General features: G+C 34.8%; 1 protein-coding gene across 1 annotated transcript in view; it reads right to left on the bottom strand.

Moving 5' to 3' along the window:
• Window positions 1-25,930, bottom strand: part of P3H2 (prolyl 3-hydroxylase 2) — a 175,765-nt gene that overhangs the window by 39,101 nt on the left and 110,734 nt on the right. Inside the window, exons 2-7 of the mRNA XM_049776030.1 lie at window positions 13,116-13,268; window positions 12,047-12,236; window positions 7,570-7,701; window positions 4,029-4,171; window positions 3,578-3,667; window positions 462-502 (exon numbers count right to left, since the gene is read on the bottom strand). Of these exons, the coding sequence (XP_049631987.1) occupies window positions 462-502; window positions 3,578-3,667; window positions 4,029-4,171; window positions 7,570-7,701; window positions 12,047-12,236; window positions 13,116-13,268 (749 nt within the window). The remainder of the gene's footprint in view (window positions 1-461; window positions 503-3,577; window positions 3,668-4,028; window positions 4,172-7,569; window positions 7,702-12,046; window positions 12,237-13,115; window positions 13,269-25,930) is intronic.

Here is a 25,930-nt window from a genome sequence, read left to right as displayed (position 1 = left end):
TATTTTTAATCACTTTGCTTTTTGTCATCCCAAAACAAATGTATTATGATCAGTTATGTCAACAATGCGATACATTTTCTTTAAATAAATAATTAAGAAAAAAAACTTAGAAGGGAAAAAATATGGTCTATAGAGATAACATAGCACATAGGACACTTGCTTTCCATGCAGTCAACCTGGGTTAGACACCAGCATACCATATGGTTTTTCAAGGACCACCAGGAGTGATTCTGGATGCAAATCAGGAGTAGCTCTTAATCACCACAATATATATCCCAAAGAATTCAATAATAATATATAAAATATGTAAATATAAATAATAAATCATCTCTAAAAATAAACAGTAGGACCAGTTCAATGGTAGAGCTTGCTTCCATAAAAACCCAGGTGAAATACATGGCACATCACAATCATCATCAATTTTAAGAAAAAACAGTGTCTCAAATAAAGAAATAACTCACCGGTTCTCATCCTGTCGTCCTCCATATCGGACCCAGTAATTCTGTTGTAAATTTAAAAAAAATTGCTTTGTCAGTTAATAAAAACCACTAGTTAAATTAATTTAAATAGTTAATAATAAAACATATATTTAATATTTTAAATAATCAGAAGGTTTTTTATTGTAATAATTCAATGTATTTATATTTTTGTTTTCATGGTGCCAGGAACTGAACCCAAGGCATTACAAATGCAGGACAAGTTCTTTAGTACTGACATATAAATAGGAAGAAGAATGTAAGTGGGAAAGAGGAATGCATATAACTAGTCTTGGTACACATCCTTTTATCTAAGACAGTGACTTAGAATTTGGAGGCAAGAGGATATTTGGAAGATCTTCATCTATATCCTTTATGTTTAAAAAATAAACACAAGAATAAAAAAAATTTTTCTTGACAATTTTAAGTTGAGACTGATACAGTAAGTGAACTTTTTTGAGGTTTCTTGAGGCAATATAAATCAAAAAATAATAATGAGATTAATTATTAATGTATTAGAAAAGGTAAATTAAGAATAATACATTAAAAAATTCTAACAACTTGGGGATGTAAGTTTGAGGGACATCCAATAATATTTAGAGGCCACTTTCTATTTTGTGTTTAGCAAACAGTCCAAACTGTGATTTTTGAACCATGTAATGCCAGGAATGAAATCAGGGTCTCCATATACAAAACATCCAGTCATTCAGCACACTAAGTTATCTACACAATCTCTATATTTAGCACACATGTCATGACTAATTAAAAATATTTAAAAATATAAAAAAATAAAAAAATATTTAAAAATATGTTATAAATAGATTATACTCTAAATGTAGCTTTTTATAAACAATTTACAAGTAATAATATAAAACATTATGTTAACAAAAGAGGTGACCAGATAATTCAAGTGAGATAGATATAATAACAGTATGAGAAAATTTTGATATACAATCAATAATACATATATAATTAAGAAATATGCAAGGAAAATAAATGTGTACTTTATCTGCATAAAATAAAGTAATACAATGATTTTTACATGTGATTTCTCATTGCAAAGGTGTTTGCAATTAATGTTTCAAACTGTTTCATAGTAAAAGTCTGAGAAAATGAATAACAAAATCACAAAACCTTATACCTTCTGATGTCATAGTAACATCTGAAAATTTATTCAATGGGTATATTTTGTTTATTTTTATTATTTTTATTTTTTATTTATTTTGTTATTTGAACCACATCTGGCTCTGCTCAGGGATTATTCCAGGTTCTGCACTCAGAAATCACTCCAGGCAGGCTTGGTGGACCATATGGGATGCCAGGAATAGAACCAAACTCTGTCTCGGGTCGAACTCTTGTAAGGCAAATACCCTACTGCTCTGCTATTGCTCTGGCCCCTCAATATATATATTTTAATTTTTATTGTGACCAAAGTGCATTACAAATCTTTCACTGCATCATTTATGGTACATAGTGACAATGAATGAGGGGCATTCCCACCACCAGTGCTGTCCTCCCTCCACCCCTGTTCCCAGTATGCATCCCATATCTCCCTCCTCTACCCCCCCAGTATGCTAGTGCAACTGGTCTCCACTTTACAGTTTGTTGTAGATTGAGCATCTATTCCACCATCATTGGAGAAAAAAAGGATAAGAAAAAGGGGAGAAAAATATTTGGTGATAACTACCAAAAAAAGAAAGAAGAGAGAGAGAAAAAAAAAAGAAAAGAAAAATGGAAGAAAAAAGAAAAAAATGAACCCAGCAAATAAAAATAAAAATAAATCTCTAAATAATAACCACAGAGTGAAAAAGAATGAGAAAAGTGGAAGAAAAAAAGAGAAGGAAAATAAAGTAAAAAACTAACAAATCAAAACAAAACAAAAAGTATGGGTGCTGGAGTGGTAGGGTTTGGCGTTCCCCCCACTTTTTTTTTTTTTTTTTTGCATAGGCACAGTAAGCATTGGGGAAGAAAGGAAATTCCCGTGGCCTAAGAGATTCAGGGTTTCTCCATCCTTGAAGCATACCATCATGGGATCAACCCCTGGCTCCATATATACTCATTATCCCATCCCAAAGGCTTTTTTGTGATGCCAGGAAAGTTTCCTCTCAGTTGTCAATAAATATATTTTAATTGACAAGAATGATTGTATAAAGTATGACAGAAATAGACAATATTTTATTGTCATCAAATGTATAGCTATAGCTAAAAAATTTTAAAAGATACAAAATATAAAATTTCTCATGCAGACATAAACATAAAACTGAAATTATGCCTTGCAATTTCTAATAAATAATGATTAAACAGAATAAAGGAACTAGAGAGAATTCAACTTGATATGTAGCACTACTGTGACTGATTTTGTTCAGTTTAAATTTTATTTAATGTTCATATTTGAGAGAATATAAAATGTTTAGGAAGTAAAAGTTTAATTTAAATGTATCTTGTACATAATACTTCCATTCTGTTTAAATATAATTTACTTTGACTTTGGTTTAAATTAAAGCTATTTCTTAGGGGCAAAGGGTTCCCGAACGGTTTCAGGGAGCCCTTCCAAAATTTCTGGGTAACCAGGCCAGAAGTTCAAGGTACAGACAGAAGATGTAGTGCTGTAGGACCCAACTATGATACAGAATTTTCAGGGCACTCTAATTCTAGGGACCTACACCAGTGTTCCAGACATGAGTGCTCCCAGAATCATAGTTTGGTGGTAATGGGACCGAGATGAGGAAGGAAGGATGCAAGGAAAGCATCTTCCATCTCAGATCATCCCAACGAGTATTAATGTTTATTATGTATAGTTAGTAAAAATGTCCACAAGTTAGTTTTTATTAATATAAGGCAGAGGCTAAAAGAGTTGAAGGATAAAATAAATAAGAGGTCTACTGGCTGGAAAAATAGTAAGTACGAGGTAAAAAAATTCAGTGTTTTTAAAAAAATATTTTTATTTAAGCTATATGATTTAAAAGTTATTCATCTCAGCACTAATCCAATCACCAGGTCAACCTCCCAAAGTCCATAATAAGAAAAATAAAAAGAAATCCTTAGCACAGCTCTTAAAAAGAGAAAAGTGTCCTCTCTCCTGTTTTTTTTTTTTTTCTTACCGGTTCAGAGTATGAAAATCCTAGATTCGTTGTAGCTGATTTTATTAGATCCGACTCCAACTTATGGCGCTTCACAAACATTGCCAAATCCTCAAAGAAAAATATTAAAAATAATTCATATTTAAATAACAGTTAAGAGATATGGTGTGTATTCAAAGAAAAATATTTTCATTAGTGACAAATGAACTAAGAAATATTCAGAGTTGCAAAATATATATCTTTTTCGACAGACTTTCATGAGCTATTACATAAGAAAAAATATGCTTTAAGTATTAACAAACTCAAAAGATTGCATTCTAGAAACCCTAAAATACTGGGTTTTATTTTTTTTTTTGAAAAAAGCAGTATTGTTTTGTTTGTTTGTTTTTTCTTTTCTTTTGTTTTATTTTTTCCTACCAGCTCACTTAAGAGCATCTAACAGAATAAAGAGTTCTCAGGAATTTGATTTTACCTCTCTAGCCTCAATCATTGCTGGGTCTATGCTGTCATCCAACAAACTTTCATAGTAATCCACATTATCTAGGACATCCTCATCATCTGGATGAAGCAGAAGATAAGCCTTGGCACATTCCAAGGCTTTCACATATTCACCAACTGAAAAACAAAGCGGTCATTGCATCAGAATCAGTATAGGTTTATCTGCAGAATTTTGATGGTTTGATGGCTTTGGGGCCCTACCCAGCAGTCCTCAGATTTATACTGGCTCTGTGGTCAGGGACCACTCCTGGCATGCTCTGGGAACTATCTGAGGTGCCAGGAATCACACTTGGTTTAGCCACTCAGCCAGGCAAATATCTTATTTTCCCATCACCTAAATATTGAATTTCTAACCTCTATTTCTCTATTAAATATGAGCATTAAATATCAGTAAGAGGGAAGATAATGAGGCTGAGGAGAGAAACAGAAATAAACCAGTTAAAGGAAAAGGCACAATTATACTCATATAAGTACTAACTTGTTTGCTTTGGTGCTTGATATTTTGTTTATATTTTTCAAAAAGTTTTACCTGAAAATATTTTTGATAACATGTATTTTTAGCCAACATAGAGAATTTTTACAGTTAATTCTCTACTTTGTATGAAGTTGAACAAAATGATCTCTAAGACTATTTTCAGCAATTTGATTATATCATTATTTTTAAACATAAATAAGGATACTCCGTCCCTTATTTTCTTTTCAGTCAAATAAATGAAAAATTTTAGAATTGTATGGACATCAAATTTGATCTAAAATACTGGGGATTATCTCAAAATTTTATCTTGTAGTCTGTTAGTGAATAATAAAAAAGGAAAGTATAGTAACATACATAAATGAATAGTCCTTTATAGTGATTTATTTATAGTTTATATATTTATAAATTTATACATTTATAATAATCATAGCCTAGCAATATATCCTTGAAATTTATTTGGAGATGTAAGATGACATACATCAAATGTTAGTCATTTGAATGTTAATTATATAGCTAAAATTAGCAAACAACACAGATTTCATCACAAGGAAATATGGAAACTAAATTACAGTTAATAATACGTTATTTAAAGAATTATCAATGAGTAGATCTATCTCTACCACACAATTAAATTTAAGTCTATAAAACTGCTAAATCTAGTCATTTTATTTTATTTTATTTTGGGGCCACACCTGGCGGCACTCAGGAATTAAATTGCTCTTGGAAGGCTCAAGGAACCATATATTTGCTAGGGATTGAACCTGGGTCCGTCCAGGGTCTACAGTGTGTCAAGAAAACACCCTACTGCTAAGCTATCAGTTCAGCCCCAAATTAGTTCATTTTAAGTCAAGCAAATGGTAATTCCACAGGTGCAATTTATTTATAAATCTGTTATATACTGCCAAGTGATGAAAACTATGCAGAGAACAATGCTATTGTGAGACAATACAAATCCCCACAAATTTAGAATAAAGTCAGAACTCCTGGCTAGCAGCCAAAATTAGAGCTGCCCGAAGTCAGGATGAACATAATGTATGTTAGTCACAGTCTGTTAGGATATCCTAACTGCCATATGTTACTTATTTGGGGTATCTTCAGAAACAGCTTAAAGGGAAGAATTTAAGAGATTGTGAGACACTTCCCAGATGGGTTTCAAATAGGAGATAAGGAAAAACACCCTAAGAGCAATAAAGGCAATCTCATAAATTGGGTAAGTGTCAAAAACCTTGCCAGGATTTTTCAGGTACTCTAATCTTGTTCCCTTTTCTGTAGCCCCACCATACACTAATGGGGGAGGAATGTGGCTTTGTGCCCCCCCTGCCTTTGTGTAAAAAAGATGTGTGTAAGACTGCTGAGGGCCCTCAGCCACCTCTTTGATCCAGGGATCCTCAGTGCTAAACTCTCTAAAAACTTTCTATTCTTTAACTTTCTATTCTTTAACTATCTATCTCTGGTGTCCATTTCTCTGTGGGTATGTCTTAACACTATCAATATGTCATCTTGTGTTTATAATATGAGAAATTAGTGCATATGGGCGTACTATACAGTATAGATAATTTTTGAAGTATACATAACCTGGATTATAAAGCATTAAATTGCATTATGAGGATAAAAAAGAGATCTTTAGTGATATAGATTTTTTAGTATAACAATTAATTTTAATTAGTAATTAAACATTAATTTTAATTTTTATTTATTTATTTATTGGATTATGGACCACATCTGGTGACGATGCTCAGGAGTTACTCCTGGCTATGAAATAGCTCCTGGTTTGGGGGAACATATGAGATACCGGGGGATTGAACCATGGTTCATCCTGGGTCAGCCGCGTGCAAGGCAAATGCCCTACTGCTGCGCCATCACTCCAAACCCTAATTTTTATTTGTTATTTATTTCTATACATATTACTAATTATTTTATTATTCAATAAAATGACATAAAAAAGTAAATTTTTACTGAAATTAATTTTGAGTGATGTGGGGAAAGGAGAGGAGAGGAGGAAGAGGAAGAATCAGAGACAGAGAGATACAAAGAGAGACAAATTTAAGAGAAAACAAGGACTTCTACAGAGCAGAAAAAGCAGAGAATGGTTTTTGGGAGGAGGGAAGATATAATTTATCCAAACTGTCTTGGCCTGAGTTCTCTGTATACATAAAAGTTAATCTGGGCTTTGTCTCAGGGAAAGCCTGTACTCTTGATGGTATTTTCATATTCTTATTAGAACTTTATGCTTTCTTGCAGCCTCTTTTCTGGATGAACCTCAACTTGTCATCTCTATAAAGATCAAGATATGCATCTCAATAGCTTTGGGTTACTTCAAAGGTAGGCTATGATAGTTTATCATTATCTAATAATGAGCTTTGGGAAAATATTTGATCTAAATCTGTGAATATATCACCTTTTCTAATAAAAATAAGCTAAAATTTCAAAGTTATTAAATTGATAAAATCACAGTGTAGCTTTCAGGACAATACTACATTTTTCCCACTTGTTTCATCTATATGTATCTATATATACATGTGTATATGTATGTATATACACTCACAGACACACACATACACACAAATATGGTGACATGGTAAAATGTTGGGGATTTAATCAAGGACTTCACACTGTTAAGGCATTGTCCTTCCCACCTCAGTTATATTACTGGTCTTCATCTTTTGTTCCTCTTTTTTGTTTGTTTGTATTTTGTGGGGGGCACACCCGTTGACACTCAGGGTTTACTTCTGGCTATGAGCTCAGAAATCGCTCCTGGCTTGGGGGACCATATGGGATGTCAGGGGATTGAATCGTGGTCCATCCTAGGTCAGCCGAATCCAAGGCAAACGCCCTATCACTGCACTACCGCTCCAGCCCCATTTTTTGCTCTTCTTATAAAATCCTTCGTTAGTGTGAAATAAGAAATAAGGTGTATGTCCTCCTGCCCCATTGCTGTGATGGTAAACTGAAGAAAGCAGAGGTTAAAATCATAGAAAAACGTCTGTAATAGTGAACAGTACTCTTCTCCAAAGGGCTGCCCGGCTGATATACACTTTACCTCGATAGTAGGAAAATTGTAGGTAGTCATAATGCAGGGGAAGAAAGTTCTCAATTGGTGAGAGGCGGCCAGGGCGGGTGGCAAGTTCCCTCACACATTCATGTTGGCAAACCAGTACCTGCAAGTAATGATCTGAAAGACAAAAGTGGACATTTCTATCTGGTTAATGTTCAAAAAGAGCTATAATGAACGCAAGACTCTGAAAGCAAAATAATAATGACCCTCACAACATAGAAAACTGTTCACAAATTAAATGACAAACTCAATGTTGCTTAATCTAGTCAGTAATCACTAGAGTGAAGACTAAATCTCTATTTCTTTGGTCTTCTATTCCTTCATCTTCTGAAAGTGAAATAGTTATCTCACTCCACCCACTTTCAACTAAAGAAAGATATTCTTATTTAACAATTTTGGCGTCCCTCTTAAGTTTCTTTAGAAGAACCTCAGAGTCATTGCGTCAGAAGTGGAAGTTCACAGCAAGGTTATATCAAGAACCAATAGAAAGAAAGAAACAAATTCCCATGTTTATATGAAGGGTGGTTGAAGAGAAGTAAAGGAAGACTAATCTTTTCCCATGTGGACATTTTAACTTTTAATTTAATTTTTGAGTTTTGGGGTAATATCTGGCAGTGCTCCATATTTATTTCTTGCATTGTCTTCAGGGGCTATTATGAATGCTGTTCAGTGGACATACAGAGAAAAATATCTGGAGTTGACTACATGCACCGTAACTCTTCTACTACATTCTGGAACTTGTGATACATTTTGAAATAACTTTTTCTAAGAGATAATATAATATTATCCCATTTATATCTATTGATGAGAAATCTATTTCCTAGCAAATTCCCTTATAAGCAAATAAACTTATCACTGGGACATTTTAAAAACTAAAAACAGTAGGGACTAGAAAACAGGGAACATAATAATAAAAACATTAATAAATAATTAAATAACAAATAAATAATACAAGCAATAATAAAACAATAATAAAAGGAAAGGAACAGGAACAAGTACTCATATTTGTGATTTTCACTTTGTCCAACCTTTTCTCTTTCCATGTTTCTCTCATGTTTGCCAATTGACAAGGATGCTTAAGAGAGCTATAGTTTCCTTAGCTCTAGGTTCCATCTCTCTCATCAGAAAAAAAAAAGTGTTTAATATTCCAGTTAAGAATGAACCAAAAAGAAGACACAGCTGGTATAGGGCTTAGCTGGAGCACAGATAAACCTGTTTCAATCCCAGACACCATTACAGAGCCAGGAGTAAGCCCTGAAAACTGCCTGGTATAACTCCCAAAACAAAAGAGAAAATGAAAAAAAAAAAAAACCCTACTATATTCCAAATCTTATTCTACTTTTACAATAAAAATCAAGCTGATATAATTATTTCCAAAAGAATTATGGCTTATTGATGTCCATACAGAGTGTGGTCACCTGAGAATAATGACAGAACTATATAACTTCATAAACTAACAATTTTAACTGGCTTTAGTCAAAGGTTCTCTATTAGTCATAGGCCAAATTATATTTCATTGATTGTATAGAAGAATCATAAAACACAAAAAGAGAAAACTACATTTTTTTATCTATAGGAAAATTGCCATTTTATTTTATAACCTAATTTAGTACAATATAGTATCGTTAATATTATCCATATAGTTTGCTCATTTGCAAATCCAGTTGGAAAATATGAGGGCAAGAATGAGATCTCATTCTGTTTATTTGATTAGCATGCTAGATATAAAAATTTGGCTATTCTATTTCTTAAGAAAACAATAAGCAGTTCTCAACTATAATCTTTTTAGCTGACCACTGTTATGCTTATTTGCCTTCTGATACATACTCTAAATTCCACATGACTTACTCAATACTCAAAATCTAAATAAAAGTACTTTAAAAGCATAATATAAACAAAATAGGAGTAACAAAATAATGCTCATTAGACCTTCAAATCAGGATTAGTAAAGAATAACTGAATTTAGAAGCCACTTTTATATTTGTCTCTTATTTCTAAAATTCAAATAGTTTGGATTTATAAATATATTCTATGTTTTAAAATAGGGGAAGTAATAAAGTTAGGAAGGGAAATGGGGTTTAGGGGTGAATAATATATACACTTGACAATTCAAGTTCCTTCTCTGGCACTAAAGTGACTACTGAGCATCACTAGGTCCAGCCCTGGAGTCTCCTAGCATTTTCAAGTGTGGTCCTGGGGCCCCCAAGAACTGTCAAAAACATCCTGATGATTCCCTGTACCGTAAGGGCTAAACACTGAACTGTGGCCTACTTGGCTTAGTACTGCCAAGAATGATCTTGGGGTCCTTTGAACACCATTAAGAGGCCATCAATTTTTGTAACTAATAGAAAAAGTTTATCTATAGTTATATAATTTTTACGGATTTTTGTTTGTTTGCACTCCGAAATCGCACCTAGCTCGGGGGACCATATCGGACACTATGGCTCAAACCCATGTCCATCCTGGATCAGCCATGTGCTGTGCTATTGCCCTGGCTTCAACTATTTACAGGTTTTTATCTCTTTGTAACTTTATATCAACTGGTACTGTTATCACTATTGTAATATATTTTAATTATTTTAATAATATTTAATAAGTTTAAAATATAAGAAATTTATGTAGGAATAATTAAATTCTCATAAGAAATGGAATATTTTTCAAATTACTGAGCATCACTATGATTCTGTAATATAAAATACTTGGTTTGAACCCATAAGTCAATTGTAATAATATTACTTTACTTGAAATGAAGGTGATGGCAAGGACGTAGAGTATATTAGGCATTAATGATTCTGAATGAGGCCAACTCCATTCCTTTCTACAAATCAGCATGTTGTATGACCTCCAGAATATAACTAAATGTTAATCTGTGGGAAGTTGTCAGTTAATTTTCTTAAACCACAACTTGGATATTTGCCTGAACAGTTGCTTAAACAGTTCTGAACAGCTGAATTAAGCTGTTCAAAAAGTCATTTTTATAGACAACAGTACAGTTGAATTTTCTCTCAAATTCAACTGTACAGTTTTTAAAAACAGAGCATATAAGATCCATAAAAACCACAAAATGGTAAACTAAAAGAAAAGAAAATTTTGTCTACCTCCAAATAAAAGATTGAGTGTAGAGAAATATTCAGCAATTGATATGTGAAACAAGCATATAAAACAGGCATTTAAACGAGCAATGTTTACAAAAGTCAGACAAACAGCTCTTAATAAATTAGAACTTAATCCTAAGAATTAAGTGTAATTCATTTAGATAAGAAATATTTAGGGGGCGGAGTGATAGCACAGCAGATAGGTCATTTGCCTTACAAGTGGCTAACCCAAGTTCAATCCCAGACATCCATATGGTCCACTGAGCTTACCAGGAGCTATTTCTGAGCCCAGAGCCAGGTGTGGACCAAAAGCAACAACAACAACAACAAATAATAATAATAATAATAATAAAAATGTTTTCTCTATGACAAAATTTTGAAGTTTTAATCTGCTTATCTAAAATAAAAGTAGTTTACCATATACACTATAATTTTATATCTTTTGTAAACATTCACTTCTCAATTTGTCTTTTGTCATGCCAAAAAGATATTTTTCCTTCCTATATAAATATTATTTTCCTTACTCTTCTAACAGCTTTAATTTTTACACTTAAGCTGTTAATATAAACAGTATTTATTTTGAGTATTTTTCCATATGCAGTAGAGGAGCTAATCATGGACCACCAAATCAGGTTTGAGCCCCAATATCCCAAATGGTCTTGAGCCTAGCTAGGAATGAAGCCAGAGTACAGGAATAAGCCATGAAAGTAGATGGTCCCAGCTTATACGTGGCCCTAGAATATATAAATAAATAAACGATTTATTCTTCCAAGTATTTTAACAATCTACAAAAGCACACACTACTACAGTGATTATAATAATTAAATATCACAACTTCATTTGTGACCATATGGAGTACTGGGAATTAAAGCTGGGTTGGGTAGGTGAAAGGCAAGTACATTACCATTTCTCCACTGTGAGAATCACAACTTTTTAATATCAACCCAATGGAAATAGCCAAATAATTTACTCTAATGTACTAAATTTGATGCAGCCATTTAAACATAATAAGATTAAGCTACTAATACTTACATTAGAAGTCCACAAAATATTGTTAAGCATAAGAGAAAAGAGAAAAAAAATTATACTATGAATCAGTATTTGAAGTATTACCTGACTTCTATAAAAATAAAATAATGATTAAAGATGAATAAGTTAATATTAAAATTTACATCTTGAAGATATTTGAGGGCAAAGAAATCATTTAAACTTGGTAAATTTAGCTACAGAACATATGGCAAATATAAATGCTCATTGATGTTTCACATTTTATGATGTACAAGTCTATATTACTATGATATTTTTGTCTAAAATTATCTAAAGTATTTCCATAAATATAAATAAATAAAACAACAAAATAAGTTTACCTGCAATGGCTTCATAGAGACCAGCTTTATATTCTAAGTATTCATATTCTTCAAATCTCTGAGGTCCCTCACATAGGGCTCTGCACTCCATATCTTCTTTGAAATATTCTCTTAATGCTTTTTCAAAGTGCTTGATAGCCAGTTCAAAGTCATCATTCTCATAATGCTTTACTCCTGCATTGTAATTTTCCTGCAAAGAAACATTATTTTCCCCACAAAGAATACCCAAAGGATCATTGTGTAAGCACAGAAGTTGACTTAGGATCCTTTCCTAGGTGGTTTTGGATTCTTGTGTTATAGTGGGATAAAAGTGGGCACGCTAGGGAGAAAATTAGTTTAAATTTCCTTGCTTCACCAACCTGCACATATAAAGGATTTACTATGCAAATCAATTGCATAGTAAATTGATATGGCTCAGTAATATCAACATTTTCCTGAACATATTCAAGACTATTTTGTATTGACTTTGAATAGTTGATATGCTACAGATACACCTAAGGTGGGCAAGACTGGTTCAATTTTTTTTATTTTAAGGCTTCTCCATCTATCATTTTCTCTTATTCTTTACACAATCATCTTGGAGGTCACATTTTGAGAAGAGTGATGTCTCCCATTAAACAATTATGCCCTTTTAACATAATGCGATTGTAATTAATATTTATTTAAACAAATAATCATGTGGTTTAGAATAGAATTTACAATGTCAAAAGAAACTAGAGCTGAGAAACCACCATGTAACCCTGGGCAATTCACATTGACTCCAGTGTCCTTGAGTACAACAGTAATTCAGGAGTGCAGAGATGAGATTCAGAGAGGGTCACAGTTAATTATATGATCCCATTTTCATTTAAGCATCTTAATAATCTTATTTCTCATTTCTTCATGATTTTTCCACACTGGTAATTATAATATTTCATTCAATCATTTAAAAAGAGTAAAAATGCCCAGTCTAATGGAATCAGGAATCTGCTTTAGCTTTTCATTCAGAGACTCAAGCTGTTTTGAGTCAAAGAAAATATAGGACCAGGGTTGGGCTCTAGTGATCAGGGTAAGGATTTCCATCACTCACCAGGTGTGGTTTGGCTTCTCTATCTACCAACTGGGATGCTTCAACACCTGCCATTATCCTGTAGTTCTCAATGTTTTGTTGCATTTCCATGTGCTCAGGGTTGGCCATGAAGAAAGTGTGAGCTGCTTCCATAGCCTTTTCCAGTTGGTTAAGCTGTGAAGAGAGGGATGAAAGAAAGAATCAACCAAAAGGAAGTCACATGTTCATAAAACTTTGTTTACATCACTTCATACACCTATATACTGTAACTTAAACCTGATCTACCAGATAATATTCACTTATTTTAGAACTCTCTAATGATAGGGATCATGTAACTTATTTACATTTTGTTTTCGATAATTTTAAGTAAATTTGTACATAATATCAGAAAAAAGGGGAAATATCATTCCTAGCTGGTTAATATTTTATATATGCAACAAACGGTATATTATATCCAAGTGTGTGCCCTAAACTATAATGTAGAATAGGGATGCAAAATTGAAAACACTTTAAAGTCATGATCCCCACTGAGAATTTTAATACTGGGGTCACCAATTAATGGGATTTACTAACTCTCGAAAACTCACTAGCCAATATTAATAAAATGCTTCTTAAATTTGAACACGTTTTTGTTTTAATCTACCCCCCTTTTTTTCTACCCCCCTTTTTAACCTAGTATTAAGCATAATCCCATCATTCTCAATTATGATAAAAAATTTCCATGTCTTAAGTTTAAACCATAAAACATTCTTGAGCTGAATGTGGCTTTAAATCACTGTGAATTAGTTGGGAATAATAAGGTGGTTGCCAGGGTCAATAAAATAATGTATTATTTTAACTGGACTTTTTTTTTCCCTGTAGTTTGTTCTTGAAATTTTATACATGTATTTAAAGTGGTAGTAAAAGGTCAGGTGTAATTGTACATAATACATCATCACAATAATATTATTTGATGGAGATTATCCTTGCAGTTATGTAAGTACAAGGCTTCAGGTAAGAAAGGATCTTGTCTATTACTCCTTTGAAATAGAGAAAATTCTAACCTAAATAATTTAAACCGTATATTTAAATACACGCATTTATATGTAGAGAACAAACCACAAAAGGGGGTAACTAATGGAACTATACATTAGAAAAAATGTAAAATAAAGAACAACTAAAGAAAACATCTTTTTTTTTTTTTTTTTTGGTTTTTGAGTCACACCCAGTAACGCTCAGAGGTTACTCCTGTCTTGGGGGACCATATGGGACGCCAGGGGTTCGAACCACGGTCTGTGGCTAGCATGGGCAAGGCAGACACGTCACCACTTGCGCCACTGCTCCGACCCCAGGAAAACATCTTGATTTTGATATTTCTATCTTGATTTGACAAGATAGAACCAAATGTTTAGAAGCAACAAGGGTTTCGCTGAAATAGGGAAAAAAAAAAAAAAAGCTTCCTAAAAAAATCGCCTTCAAGGAGTAGTGGATCATTTCATCTCTGGTTGTGAAGTACTAAGGCAGACATTCCCTCTTGCCAGCTCTACGTGGCAGTCTTACTGCATGAAAAAAAGTCATAAATGACGACTAAATTGACACCTTGCTGACATTTAGAAGTTACTTCTTGTCCTTGGATCGGTGAGTAATGAGAATCTTCTAACACATAAATGATTTTCCAGCTGGTAAGAAGAAACCATTTCAATATTGACTCCTTAAAAATCTTCAGTAGCGGGGCCGGCGCAGTGGCGCTAGAGGTAAGGTGTCTTGCCTTGCCAGCGCTAGCCTAGGACGGACCGCGGTTCAATCCCCCTGCGTCCCATATGGTCCCCCAAGCCAGGAGCGATTTCTGAGCGCATAGCCAGGAGTAACCCCTGAGCGCCACCGAGTGTGGCCCCCAAAACCAAAAAAAACTTCAGTAGTCACAACAATGATTTCAGACATTGTACTGCAGTATTGAAGAAGCCCCATAATTTGGTTACTGTATTATTTTTTAAGCCCAACTTCTGCTTGTCTTTCATGATGTACGCTTCCCCCCAAAACTGTTCTATAAAAGTCTTAAATTTACAGAGAAGATGTTCACTTCCATATAGTTTTAACACTTAATATCTTATGCATATAAGATTTAACATTTCCTATCTCACTAAAACATACCTGTCCCCATATTCCAGTCATACACAAATTATTTACTTCATTCATTCATTTAATCAGCAAATATTTTTGTTTGCACTGAATTTCTGTTGGAAAATGTGATAGTTTATAACAATATAAATGAAATCAAGCAGTACTATAAGTGCAGGCTGGGGTTGAACACCCTCAGAAGTAAATTTCATTAGAAAAATTACTCAGAGAAGCTCTCTCTTCAAAGAAATGTGGGGCTTAGACCTAAATATTGAGAGGACAGTCATGGACAGAATAGGAATAGAGATCTGGAAAAGGAATAGAAAACTGGGTAAAAGAATTTCAAGTGAATGGGCAGTGGGCTAAAGAATTTTGATATGTTTTAAACATAGAGCAGATTCAAAGAGAGATATGAGAATATGTTGGATCAAGCACTTTTTTTTTTTTTTCGGCCACACCGGTTTGATGCTCAGGGGTTACTCCTGGCTAAGCGCTCAGAAATTGCCCCTGGCTTGGGGGGACCATATGGGACGCCGAGAGGACCGAACCGCAGTCCTTCCTTGGCTAGCACTTGCAAGGCAGACACCATACCTCTAGCGCCACCTCACTGGCCCCCCCTTTTTTTTTCTTTTTTCTTTTTGGACCAAGCACTTTTAAGCACTGTGGCAAAAAGAATTTTACTCTATTGCAAGAGGAAGTCACAAAAGAATTTACAACATCTGATGTAACCTTTAAATTTGAGGGACATATGTGCAGTTCTGTGTCTACTCATGACTCTGTTCAGGATTATCTCTCCAATACTTGTTAAAAAAACATTTAATTTTTTAATTAATTTATTTATGCATTTATTTTTGATTTGTGGGCCAACCCACTGATACTTTGTAGATAACCCTGGTTCTGTATTCAGGAAACTCTTCTGCTGGTACTGGGATCCAAGAGATTGAACCAAGGTTAATCATATGCAAGGCAAATACCCTACCTGCTGTACTATTACTCCAGCCCCATCTAATTCTGGTATAACTTTATTTATTTATTTATTTATTTATTTGTTTGTTTGTTTGGGGGACGCATTGGCACTACTCTTAGGTTACTTCAGGTATTATGCTCAGAAATTCCTCCTGGCCTGGGGAGAATCATATAGGATACCACTTGGTTTGACCCAGTGCAAGGCATATACCCTATTTGCTATGCTATTGCTCTGGTCCCTGATATAATTTAAATGACAATTCAACTTTTATATAAACAACAGGTCTTTGGTAGCAGACAGGATCATAGTGTAGTAATTCAAGTAAAATATAAATTTTTTATTTAGCAAAATAAAACAAAACAGTGATAGTCTCAGTTCCCCCAAATCTTCTAATTTTCATCATTCCTTTCCTATTTTTCTGAAAAAAAAGTCCACCCATCATTTCTGCAACAATATTTCTTGATTTAGAAAGTAAAAACACACAGCGTGAAAATAAACAATTTTCAAGTTTTCAAATATGTTTCAGGAAGACAAACAAATTGTGAATCAGGAGGAAAATTATACTCAAATATTTTGGTTATGAAATTCAAAACAGCTTGTAAGACACATGCAAGAAAAGATAATTCTAAAGTGATATAAAACAATGCAATCCTTCTATATATTTAAATTTTAAAACCCACTTATACAATCAGTATAAACTATTAAGAGGAACTAAGTCATTTCCTTTCTTACAAAACTTTTTTTTTTAAGTTTTTGGGTCACACCTGGCAGTGCTCAGGGGTTACTCTTGGCTCTGTGCTCAGAAATCACACCTGGCAAGCTTGGGGGATCATATGGGATGCTGGGAATTGAACCAGATTCTGTCCTGGGTTGGTCGCATGCAAAGCAAACATCCTACCTCTGTGCTATCTCTCTGGTCCTTCATAAACATTTTTGAGAAGAAAATTCTGTACTTTTGCAGCCATAATATGAAAATCTACCCTAAATCATGCATTATATTTTCATGAAGCACTATGTCTTGATTTTAACTAAAGTTCACAATCTGAAATAATAGAGAATTTTAAACCTTATGCTGTTTCTTACTAACTGAAAGCCTGTAAGCTGACACCAAAGACATTCTGTTTATAAGTCACAGTGGAATTCTTAAATTTCAGTTACCATCATAAACATACTAGCTGGAGAGAAAGGAAGTCACTAGATTACATCTTGTACACCATGCTTAACACAAAACTCATGGATTTAAATTTCATTTTGTTTTACTAATGGTGATACCAGATATCTTTTATAGATATGTAAACACTTGCTAAAGTTTACACATCCATCTCAATCTTCTGCCAGCTTACAGTTAATGCTTTCAAAAACTAGTACATAAATTTGAAGAACACAAAATTGTGGAGTGACTAGATCTCAGACACCACATGATACCTCAACAAATGATGGGAGTGACTTCTGAGAATACAGATGGACCCCAGTACAAAAATTTAAAACCTATATTGTAAGTATACTCTTTTTTAGTTTTGTTTTTTGTTTGTTTTTTTTTTGGTTTGGGGGCCACACCTGGTTGACATTCAGGGATTATTCCTGGCTATGCGTTTAGAAATTGCCCCTGGCTTGAGGAACCTGCAGTCTGTCCTGGATCAGCCGTGTGCAAGGCAAATGCCCTACCATTGAGCTATTGTTTCGGCTTCCTATAAATATATTCTTAAAATGAGTATACAATACAAGACCGAAGTGATAATACAACAGGTAAAGTTGTATGCTGACTAACCTGGGTTTGATTTCCAGGAGCCATTATAGTTGACCACAAGTCTTCCACCAGTGATTCCTGAGTTTAGAACCAAGACTAAGCCCTTATCTCTGCCAGGTGTGGCCCCCAAACAAACACAGTCTAAGACACATTACATTCTAAAACTAAATAGTAGTCACAGTATTAGAATTATATTTAACTAAATCCTATGAATTAAAGAACTGACTATGTATTGAGGATTCAACCTCATTCTTCTAGGAAATTCTTAAACATTTTAATACAGTGAATTTGGTTTTTAAGGGATTAAGTATTTTCAAAAACAGACAGGAAGAAAAAACCCTGACATTTTTGGAGATATCACCACCCTTCACACTAAAAGCTCATTTGGATGTTTTAGCAGGAAATTATAGTTGCTCATAGAGTTTCTACCAAAGAACAGAAAAAGTCTGTCTCTATTTGGGGGGAAGACTATTTCCTTGAAAGAGGATGTACATCTAGGGGTGAGGGACACAGCCTGCCAGATTAGTTGAATCAACCCTTGAGATCAATGGGATGCCAGGTGCCAAACTGATTTCATATGATACAATTATTTATCTTAATACTACTTACAAAAGTTCAATGGCACTGAATCCAACTATATTTATTATTCATTTACAGGAAATAAATGTTTATAGCTCTTGGAAAATTTAAAATATAAATTTTACTAGACTGAAGACTATATAATATTCTATTTTGTCTTTCTTGCCTTAGCTATTATAAATCTTAGAATTTATATAAAACGCAACTTTATTTTCATTTGCAATTATCTGTAAAATGCTGAATTTCTAGAGCATCATATGAAAGATAGCATATGCCAAATTTTAAAGAAATTTTTAAAATTTGTATTTGTTTCTTTCAAAAGTCTGTTTATGCAACTATTTCAGGGAGGGGAACACAACCAGCTGTGCTCAGGGCTTACTCCTGGCTCTGTGCTTAGGGAGAATTCCTGGCAATACTAAGGAAACCATATTCAGTGCCAGAAATAGAACTGGTGTCAGTAACGCACAAGCAAACACCTTAACCCCTGAACTCTCTGGCCTGCACATACTAGTTTACTTTTTTTTTGAATGTTAATGCAATTTACCTTTGTACACTGGAAAACACAGTATAAATTTATTCAAAAGAATAAATTTTCAGAGAATAAACTTTTAGAGTAAGGGAGGGGCTAGAGAGATAGTATAATGGGTAGTATAATGGTAGTATAATGGCTTACCATGTAAACAGTAGGCCCAATCTTGATATTGCCATCCCAGGTCCCCAGAGCCCACTAGGAAGGATTCCTGAGCAGAGCCAGGACTAAGCCCTAACTGAGAACTACCTGACCCAAAACCAAGAAGGAAAATAAATCCTACTAGAGTAGGGCAGATTTTACCTTCCTATATTTCAATGTAGAAAATTTGGAGAATATCAGTTTTAAAAACACATAGGGGGGCCGGCGAGGTGGCGATAGAGGTAAGGTGTCTGCCTTGCAAGCGCTAGCCAAGGAAGGACCGCGGTTCGATACCCCGGCATCTCATATGGTCCCCCAAGTCAGGGGCAATTTCTGAGCGCTTAGCCAGGAGTAACCCCTGAGCATCAAACGGATGTAGCCCGAAAAACCAAAAAAAAAAAAAAAAAAGTAGAATAAAAACACATCGGGGCAGAACTCATATTAGAATGTGTAGAGAGTTTGCTTTGCATGCTGCCAGTTGGTTTTTGATCCTCAGCATACCATAGCAAGTATTGTCTGGAGCAATTACTGAGTACAAAGCCAGGAGTAACCCTTGAGAATTGCTAAATTATATCTTGCCCAAAATTCAAAAAGAAAATAATATGCGAATTCATTAGTTAAATGTTCATGCAAATGTGAAAAAATGAATTTATCTTTGCATTATTAGCCTACAATGTTGTCATAGTGAGAAGTAAATATTTATAGCTCTCAAAATGTTCTTTGGTAAAGAGAAGATGGAAAGAGACATTTCTAAGAGTAACATATTCTCTGTTGAGTAAATTGGAAAGGAAGTATGTATGTTCATAAAGCCTTTTCCTTTGCCAAAGTGTTTCTGCTTTTTTTTTTTAATTACTTGGGTCCTGAACCTAATGCACAGATTTCTGCTTTGCATGAACATTCTACATGAAGTTTTAATCTAATGTTTGCAAATTAAATTAACAACAAGGTGAATAGACACTAACTCAAAGGATCACCTTTAGGAGCTGAGAAAGACAGGCTATCAGCGAAGTTTCTTAAAAGGTTTCTATCTACATAAACATTTACTTTCTGTGTAAGTTAAAACTCTAAAATGAAGAAGCAAAAGTTTTAAGTCACTTTTTTAGATTAGAGACCGATTCAAAAAAAGCCTTGATTTTTTTTTTTTTTGCAGGAAAACATCAAAGAATTAGTCAAAAATAACACTGTGTTTAATTTGACAAAATCCCTAAGCCATCTGTGTTGTCTCACTTCCTAAAGAGAACAGTCAAGAATCAGCTGCCTGCTGAGTGAATGGAGAAAATAATATTAGGGAATGGAAACCAGTCCTATCAAATATAGATGGAAAGAAATTAGTGTGTCTGGCTGATTAGGACGTCATTGTTGTTTTTGGTTCTCAGCACTAGAACGGGGTAAGACTGAATAGCTGGGCAGGCATCATAACCTCTGCAATGTTTCCAGATGTCTCCCTGGAGGTGTCAGAGAATGACTAATGGTTACCGAAAAGAAGGCTTGAGCCAAGCCCTCTCTGACACTAGTTTCCTGCTACTGTTTTTGGAAACAGAGCTTTAATCCAGCTCTAAGATATCTTTGGGAGGTAGATGTCGCTTATTGCATGACCTATTGCTACCAGCATCTCCTGACTTTTGTAAGTCTTGATTGTAGGGTATAATGAAGATTTTTGTGTTTTATTTAAAGACAAAACAAACTAAAAAGAGAAGGCTCCACATGCCAGGACTTCTGGGTGTCTTCCACTGGTATGTTGGGGGCTCTGGGCAGGACAGCTAGCCATAGGCCCCCTGGGCTGACCACTTAGTCCAGAGGACTGAGATCCTTCCATGCCAGACTGGTCTTCAGGGCAGGGCCTGGTAAATCAGGCCCTGGGGGGAGGGTTGGGGAAACAAACTCCTGTCCTATGCATACTGGACCTCATTCAGGGATTCTTTTTTCACTACTATTTTAACTTCATCCAAAAATGTTCTTAATTCTTGATTGTTTCTAAGAAAAAAAAATGGAATGCTCTAGATTTGGAGGATAACATTCAAATATGTCTCTAAAATCAGTGTATATGTAGCCGTGACTTCCTATACAGTGGTCCTCTCTGACTGCCAAGCCTAATCCATAAACAATTCAGATATACAATGTATATAACCCCTCTGATATATTGCCCCTTCCCCACACCAGAGCCCCTTCTACTCCCTCATCTCCCAATCCAGTTTCGTTATCTTACCCTTAATTAACCCTCTTTACCCTTAGTTCTTAACTTGTTAGGCACCAAGACCAACCTCCTGCCCCAACAGATTCTGCCCTTTCGCACACCCCTACATAGCTCATTATTACTCCTTAACTTTCTCACCCCCAACCATCAGTACCCCACAATTACTCTTTATAACTTCAGTACTGCAGTCCTAATCAGAGACCAAAGTCTTGCATTGGATTTAACATCCCCAGCTATTTCAAAAGACATAAAATGGACACATATGTCTTTTGAATATTTTATGTGTATTTTCTTTGACAGCTATAACTCTTACTAAGTATTCTTTTACAGTGACGATTCTACCCACTTTTTATCTTTTCTTCTCTTTGTGAGCTGTTCAATAAGGAATTTTGGAGAAAGAGTCCCTCTGTTTAATGCTTATGATTGAACCATGTCATGGGGATTGTTGGATTTGTTCTTATGGCCCCCATATGCACTGATAATGCCACATGGCATTGTTCCTTGTTTGCATAGGCACATTAAAATGGGAAAATACTATACATACAAATAAGTTCTTATCTAATAGAGATTGGAACACACAAATCTTGTAGTGCAATGGGACCTTACACCATGAACATTGATATAGTGACCTGGCACAGGCCTCAGAAGATTGGGCATCCTCCATTCACTCCTGAACCAGGGAAGCTATCTACGAAACTTCCAAGGTTTTTTATAACAACACCTGGAAGCAATCCAGGGAAGACCCTACCACTGCTCTGACATCAACCTGCTCAAAAGAGACTTCCCTTAACACTAAGAAGTCTTGACAACAACAACGACCTGCTTACAGGATATGCAGGTTCCAGGATCTTTAATACAGAAACATGATACCAACAACAGAGACTGTGTGAAAAATAAAAGTGTAATGGCACAACAGACAGTGACTTGGATTGGACAAACTAGTTTGCCTGGAGCCTAAAGTTGGTCTTATGCCAGGAAACTTCAGGGGTAGGGTCTCCTTGTATTTAGGCTAAGACTTTTCCTTTCCATGTCCCTCATATTTTGGTGGGCATATGCAAACAATAATTGCCACTCTAAAACCGTTTTTTACTGTGCTCCTTTGACTCTAATCCTTAAGAAAAACAACCCACTTAAACTTTTGAGGTTAACTTAAACTAATATGCATGTGCATGGAAATGTAAAAAAATACTATGCCTTCAATGTTTAAGGAGTTACATAAGGTTTATGGCTTTAGATTGCTTTGTGTGCTGCTAAGAAATATTATGTATTACAATCTGGGGACTTGAGGGACAAAGTAATTGTACATGGGTTCTGTTATATTTTTTGTAATGTTATTTGGCTGAAAGTTCAAAGTTCAGATATCAGCAAGGGGATTTCTGAGAATTCTGTTTATAGGTGATTGTCCTTCCACTGTAACTTTATCCTCTTTCTTTGCATCTTTATTCTCATAAGTAAAAATTAAAAAAAAATTTTAAAAAAAACCCTGAAAAAATAGTGTCTCCTTTTCTTTTCTTTTTCTTCTTTTTTTTTTAATTTTTTTTTTATTATTTTTGGGTCACGCCCGGCTGTGCTCAGGGGTTACTCCTGGCTGTCTGCTCAGAAATATTTCCTGGCAGGCACGGGGGACCATATGGGACACCGGGATTCGAATCAACCACCTTAGGTCCTGGATCGGCTGCTTACAAGGCAAATGCACTGAGCTGTCTCTCCGGGCCCAGTGTCTCCTTTTCTAAGCTCAGAAATGTAGCATGAAATTGTTTATCAGGCATAAATTTATTTATCAAGTTAAGACTTCTAATGTAATTATGTCTTTTATCAACTTGTCAATACCAATAGTAAAAAGGGAAGTGATCAACATGCTCTTTTTTGGGGTTCCTACTCAATATGTGTGTACAGTTCTTCAAAAAGATTGATGAGGAACTGCCTGTTCACCTTAGTCTTTGTATATTAAGATAAAATCACTGATCTAGCCCAAACAGAAGCTAGTGCTGAGACAGGCCAATCTGCGCTTACTGAGCCTCAAGGAATAAAAACAAATTTTGTTGTTGCAATCATTTACTTAAACTTTGCTTCTGCCTGTTTTTCATTATGATAAATGGAGATGGATGTTGACTTTCCCTAGTGACCCATTAAAAAGTTCTATCTGGTCATAACTTTCCCAAAGCCAACAGCCAACTCCCTGACTGCTTATTTCTAAAGATATCTCTCTGCAGCTATCCACAGACAGTACACATATCTCCCCCAAATTGTACAAAATTGCAATAATTTGAATTCATACTTTATATATAACATAAAGGGCAAATTAATCATAATGCAATTAATTGTGTAATGGAGCTTTCTTCTTTTAATATGAAATAAGCTGTTTTCTAAATTTTTAAAATCTATGGCACCTTCCCAATGATATCTGGTTTGCTCTGACCAGGTAATATAGTGCTGATCTATATCCTGCAGTACTAGTCAAGATCATGAGCTATTGTTTATCAAACATGGGATCTCAACACATGCAATGGATGTACTTCATTCATTTGTACTATCTCCCTGGTCCCATCAAATTTTTTTGTTTAAGCATCATTTTGTGAAGAAACTAGGGGGGAAGTGTACCACAATCGCCATAAGAGAGAAGTAAAAGAATTGAGAAATAAGAATAGGTTTCTACATAATTATCCATGTTCTGAATGTGATACAGATGGAATCATATAGGCCAAGGAACAGAAGTAACAAATCAGTATGACTTTGTTAAAAAAAAAATTGTAGCCATGCAAGGTTAAAACTGAAAAGTGCCTAGGGAAAATAAAAAGTGAATTTAGAGAGCCTTAGTATTTAGTGGGTACATAAAAAAGCACCGTGTTTGCAATTTCTTTTTTTTTTTTTTTTTTTTGGTTTTGGGCCACACCCGGTGACGCTCAGGGGTTACTCCTGGCTATGCGCTCAGAAGTCCCTCCTGGCTTGGGGGGACCATATGGGACGCCGGGGGATCGAACCGCGGTCCGTCCAAGGCTAGCGCAGGCAAGGCAGGTACCTTACCTCTAGCGCCACCGCCCGGCTCCGTGTTTGCAATTTCAAACAAACATCTTGTTATACCTTCTATTGGTAAATGTGAAGCAAATATGTGTTTTATATAAATCATGAGGTGATTCAAAATAATAATAAAATCAAACAAGCAAATAAAACTTTTCCACTTGTTCTTTTTGATACAAATGTGCCACATTTTTTCTGTGAAATACAAACTCTTACTCTTCCAGGTGTGGGGGGAAATTTACTCCCAAATTATTTCAAAACATTCACTTCAGCTCTTATAAAAGAATGTACCATGGCTTCAAGCCAAAGGACATGCATTCCTAAGACTCTTCTTGGAATAGACACAGGAAAGTTGATCCCTTAGGTGTTTAATGCACCAACCAGACTAATGGGTGCTTCTAACTTCACAGTCCTTGGTCTTATTAAAATTATGATTTAGATAATAGAATTCTTTACATGTTTCAAAGCTCCTTGGTATCACACCTGTACTCATTTTTAAGCATTAAACCACAGCAATAATCTTATGGATATATTGTATATTAAACCCTCTTGCCATATACACATAACAAATATAAACCTAAATATTTACTCTGTACCTCAGCCTTACAAATGGTACTAAAAAGAAGTACCACAGCATCTGAATTTCTTTTTTTGTTTGTTTGTTTGTTTGTTTGTTTGTTTTAGGGGGGGCACACCCGGCGGTGCTCAGGGGTTACTCCTGGCTGTCTGCTCAGAAATAGCTCCTGGCAGGCACGGGGGACCATATGGGACACCGGGATTCGAACCAACCACCTTTGGTCCTGGTTCGGCTGCTTGCAAGGCAAACACCGCTGTGCTATCTCTCCGGGCCCTGCATCTGAATTTCTATGTTCAAGTTTAGAGAAAATTTGCTTACTTCAGTTTCAAGTTTGCTTTGTTCTTATTAATACAATTTTCCATTATCCATTGATAACCAGGCTTACATAAGATCTCTGGATGATAGTGCCCTATTGAATTATTTTATAGGCAGAAAAAGATTAATAAAGATCATTGTAGCAGAACTATGCATTAGTGTTTATATTTTAGTTAAGGGATTCATAAACACTATTCCTATTTTAAGCTCAGTTATTTCAAAGTTAAGATGTATATTTTACCTCTCTTTTACATGCAACAAACATTTACTGATCGACTGTAATATAGATGCTAAGGATATTAAGTAAGGACATGACCATGAAAAGTCAAGACCTTCTATTAAATATAGTCTACAAAGTAAAGAGATACATGCTGTCTGTTAATATTAAGAGCTGAAGTACTACAGAATTTGAGGGCAGTTTTAGGGCAACCCAAAACTTAGAAAAGTAGAAAATAGTAGAATGTGAAATTAACCTAGGAAGTTCAGGACACAGTGATACAGTGGAGTAGAGGATGGTTAATAGAGAACAGAAAATACAAGTCTTAGGTGCAGTATAGTTTATCAGAGAAAAACGAATGACTGAGATATTTTCATAGAATGGCAATTTAGGTGATACTGTTCAATTGCAAGGTCTAGAGTACAGGGCAATAGAAAGCAAGGTCAAATACAAAT

Source organism: Suncus etruscus, chromosome 6 (assembly GCF_024139225.1).
Source record: "Suncus etruscus isolate mSunEtr1 chromosome 6, mSunEtr1.pri.cur, whole genome shotgun sequence".
Lineage (NCBI taxonomy): Eukaryota > Metazoa > Chordata > Mammalia > Eulipotyphla > Soricidae > Suncus > Suncus etruscus.
The sequence above is the reverse complement of the archived record's forward strand: the minus strand, read 5'-3'. Positions and strand labels throughout refer to the sequence as shown.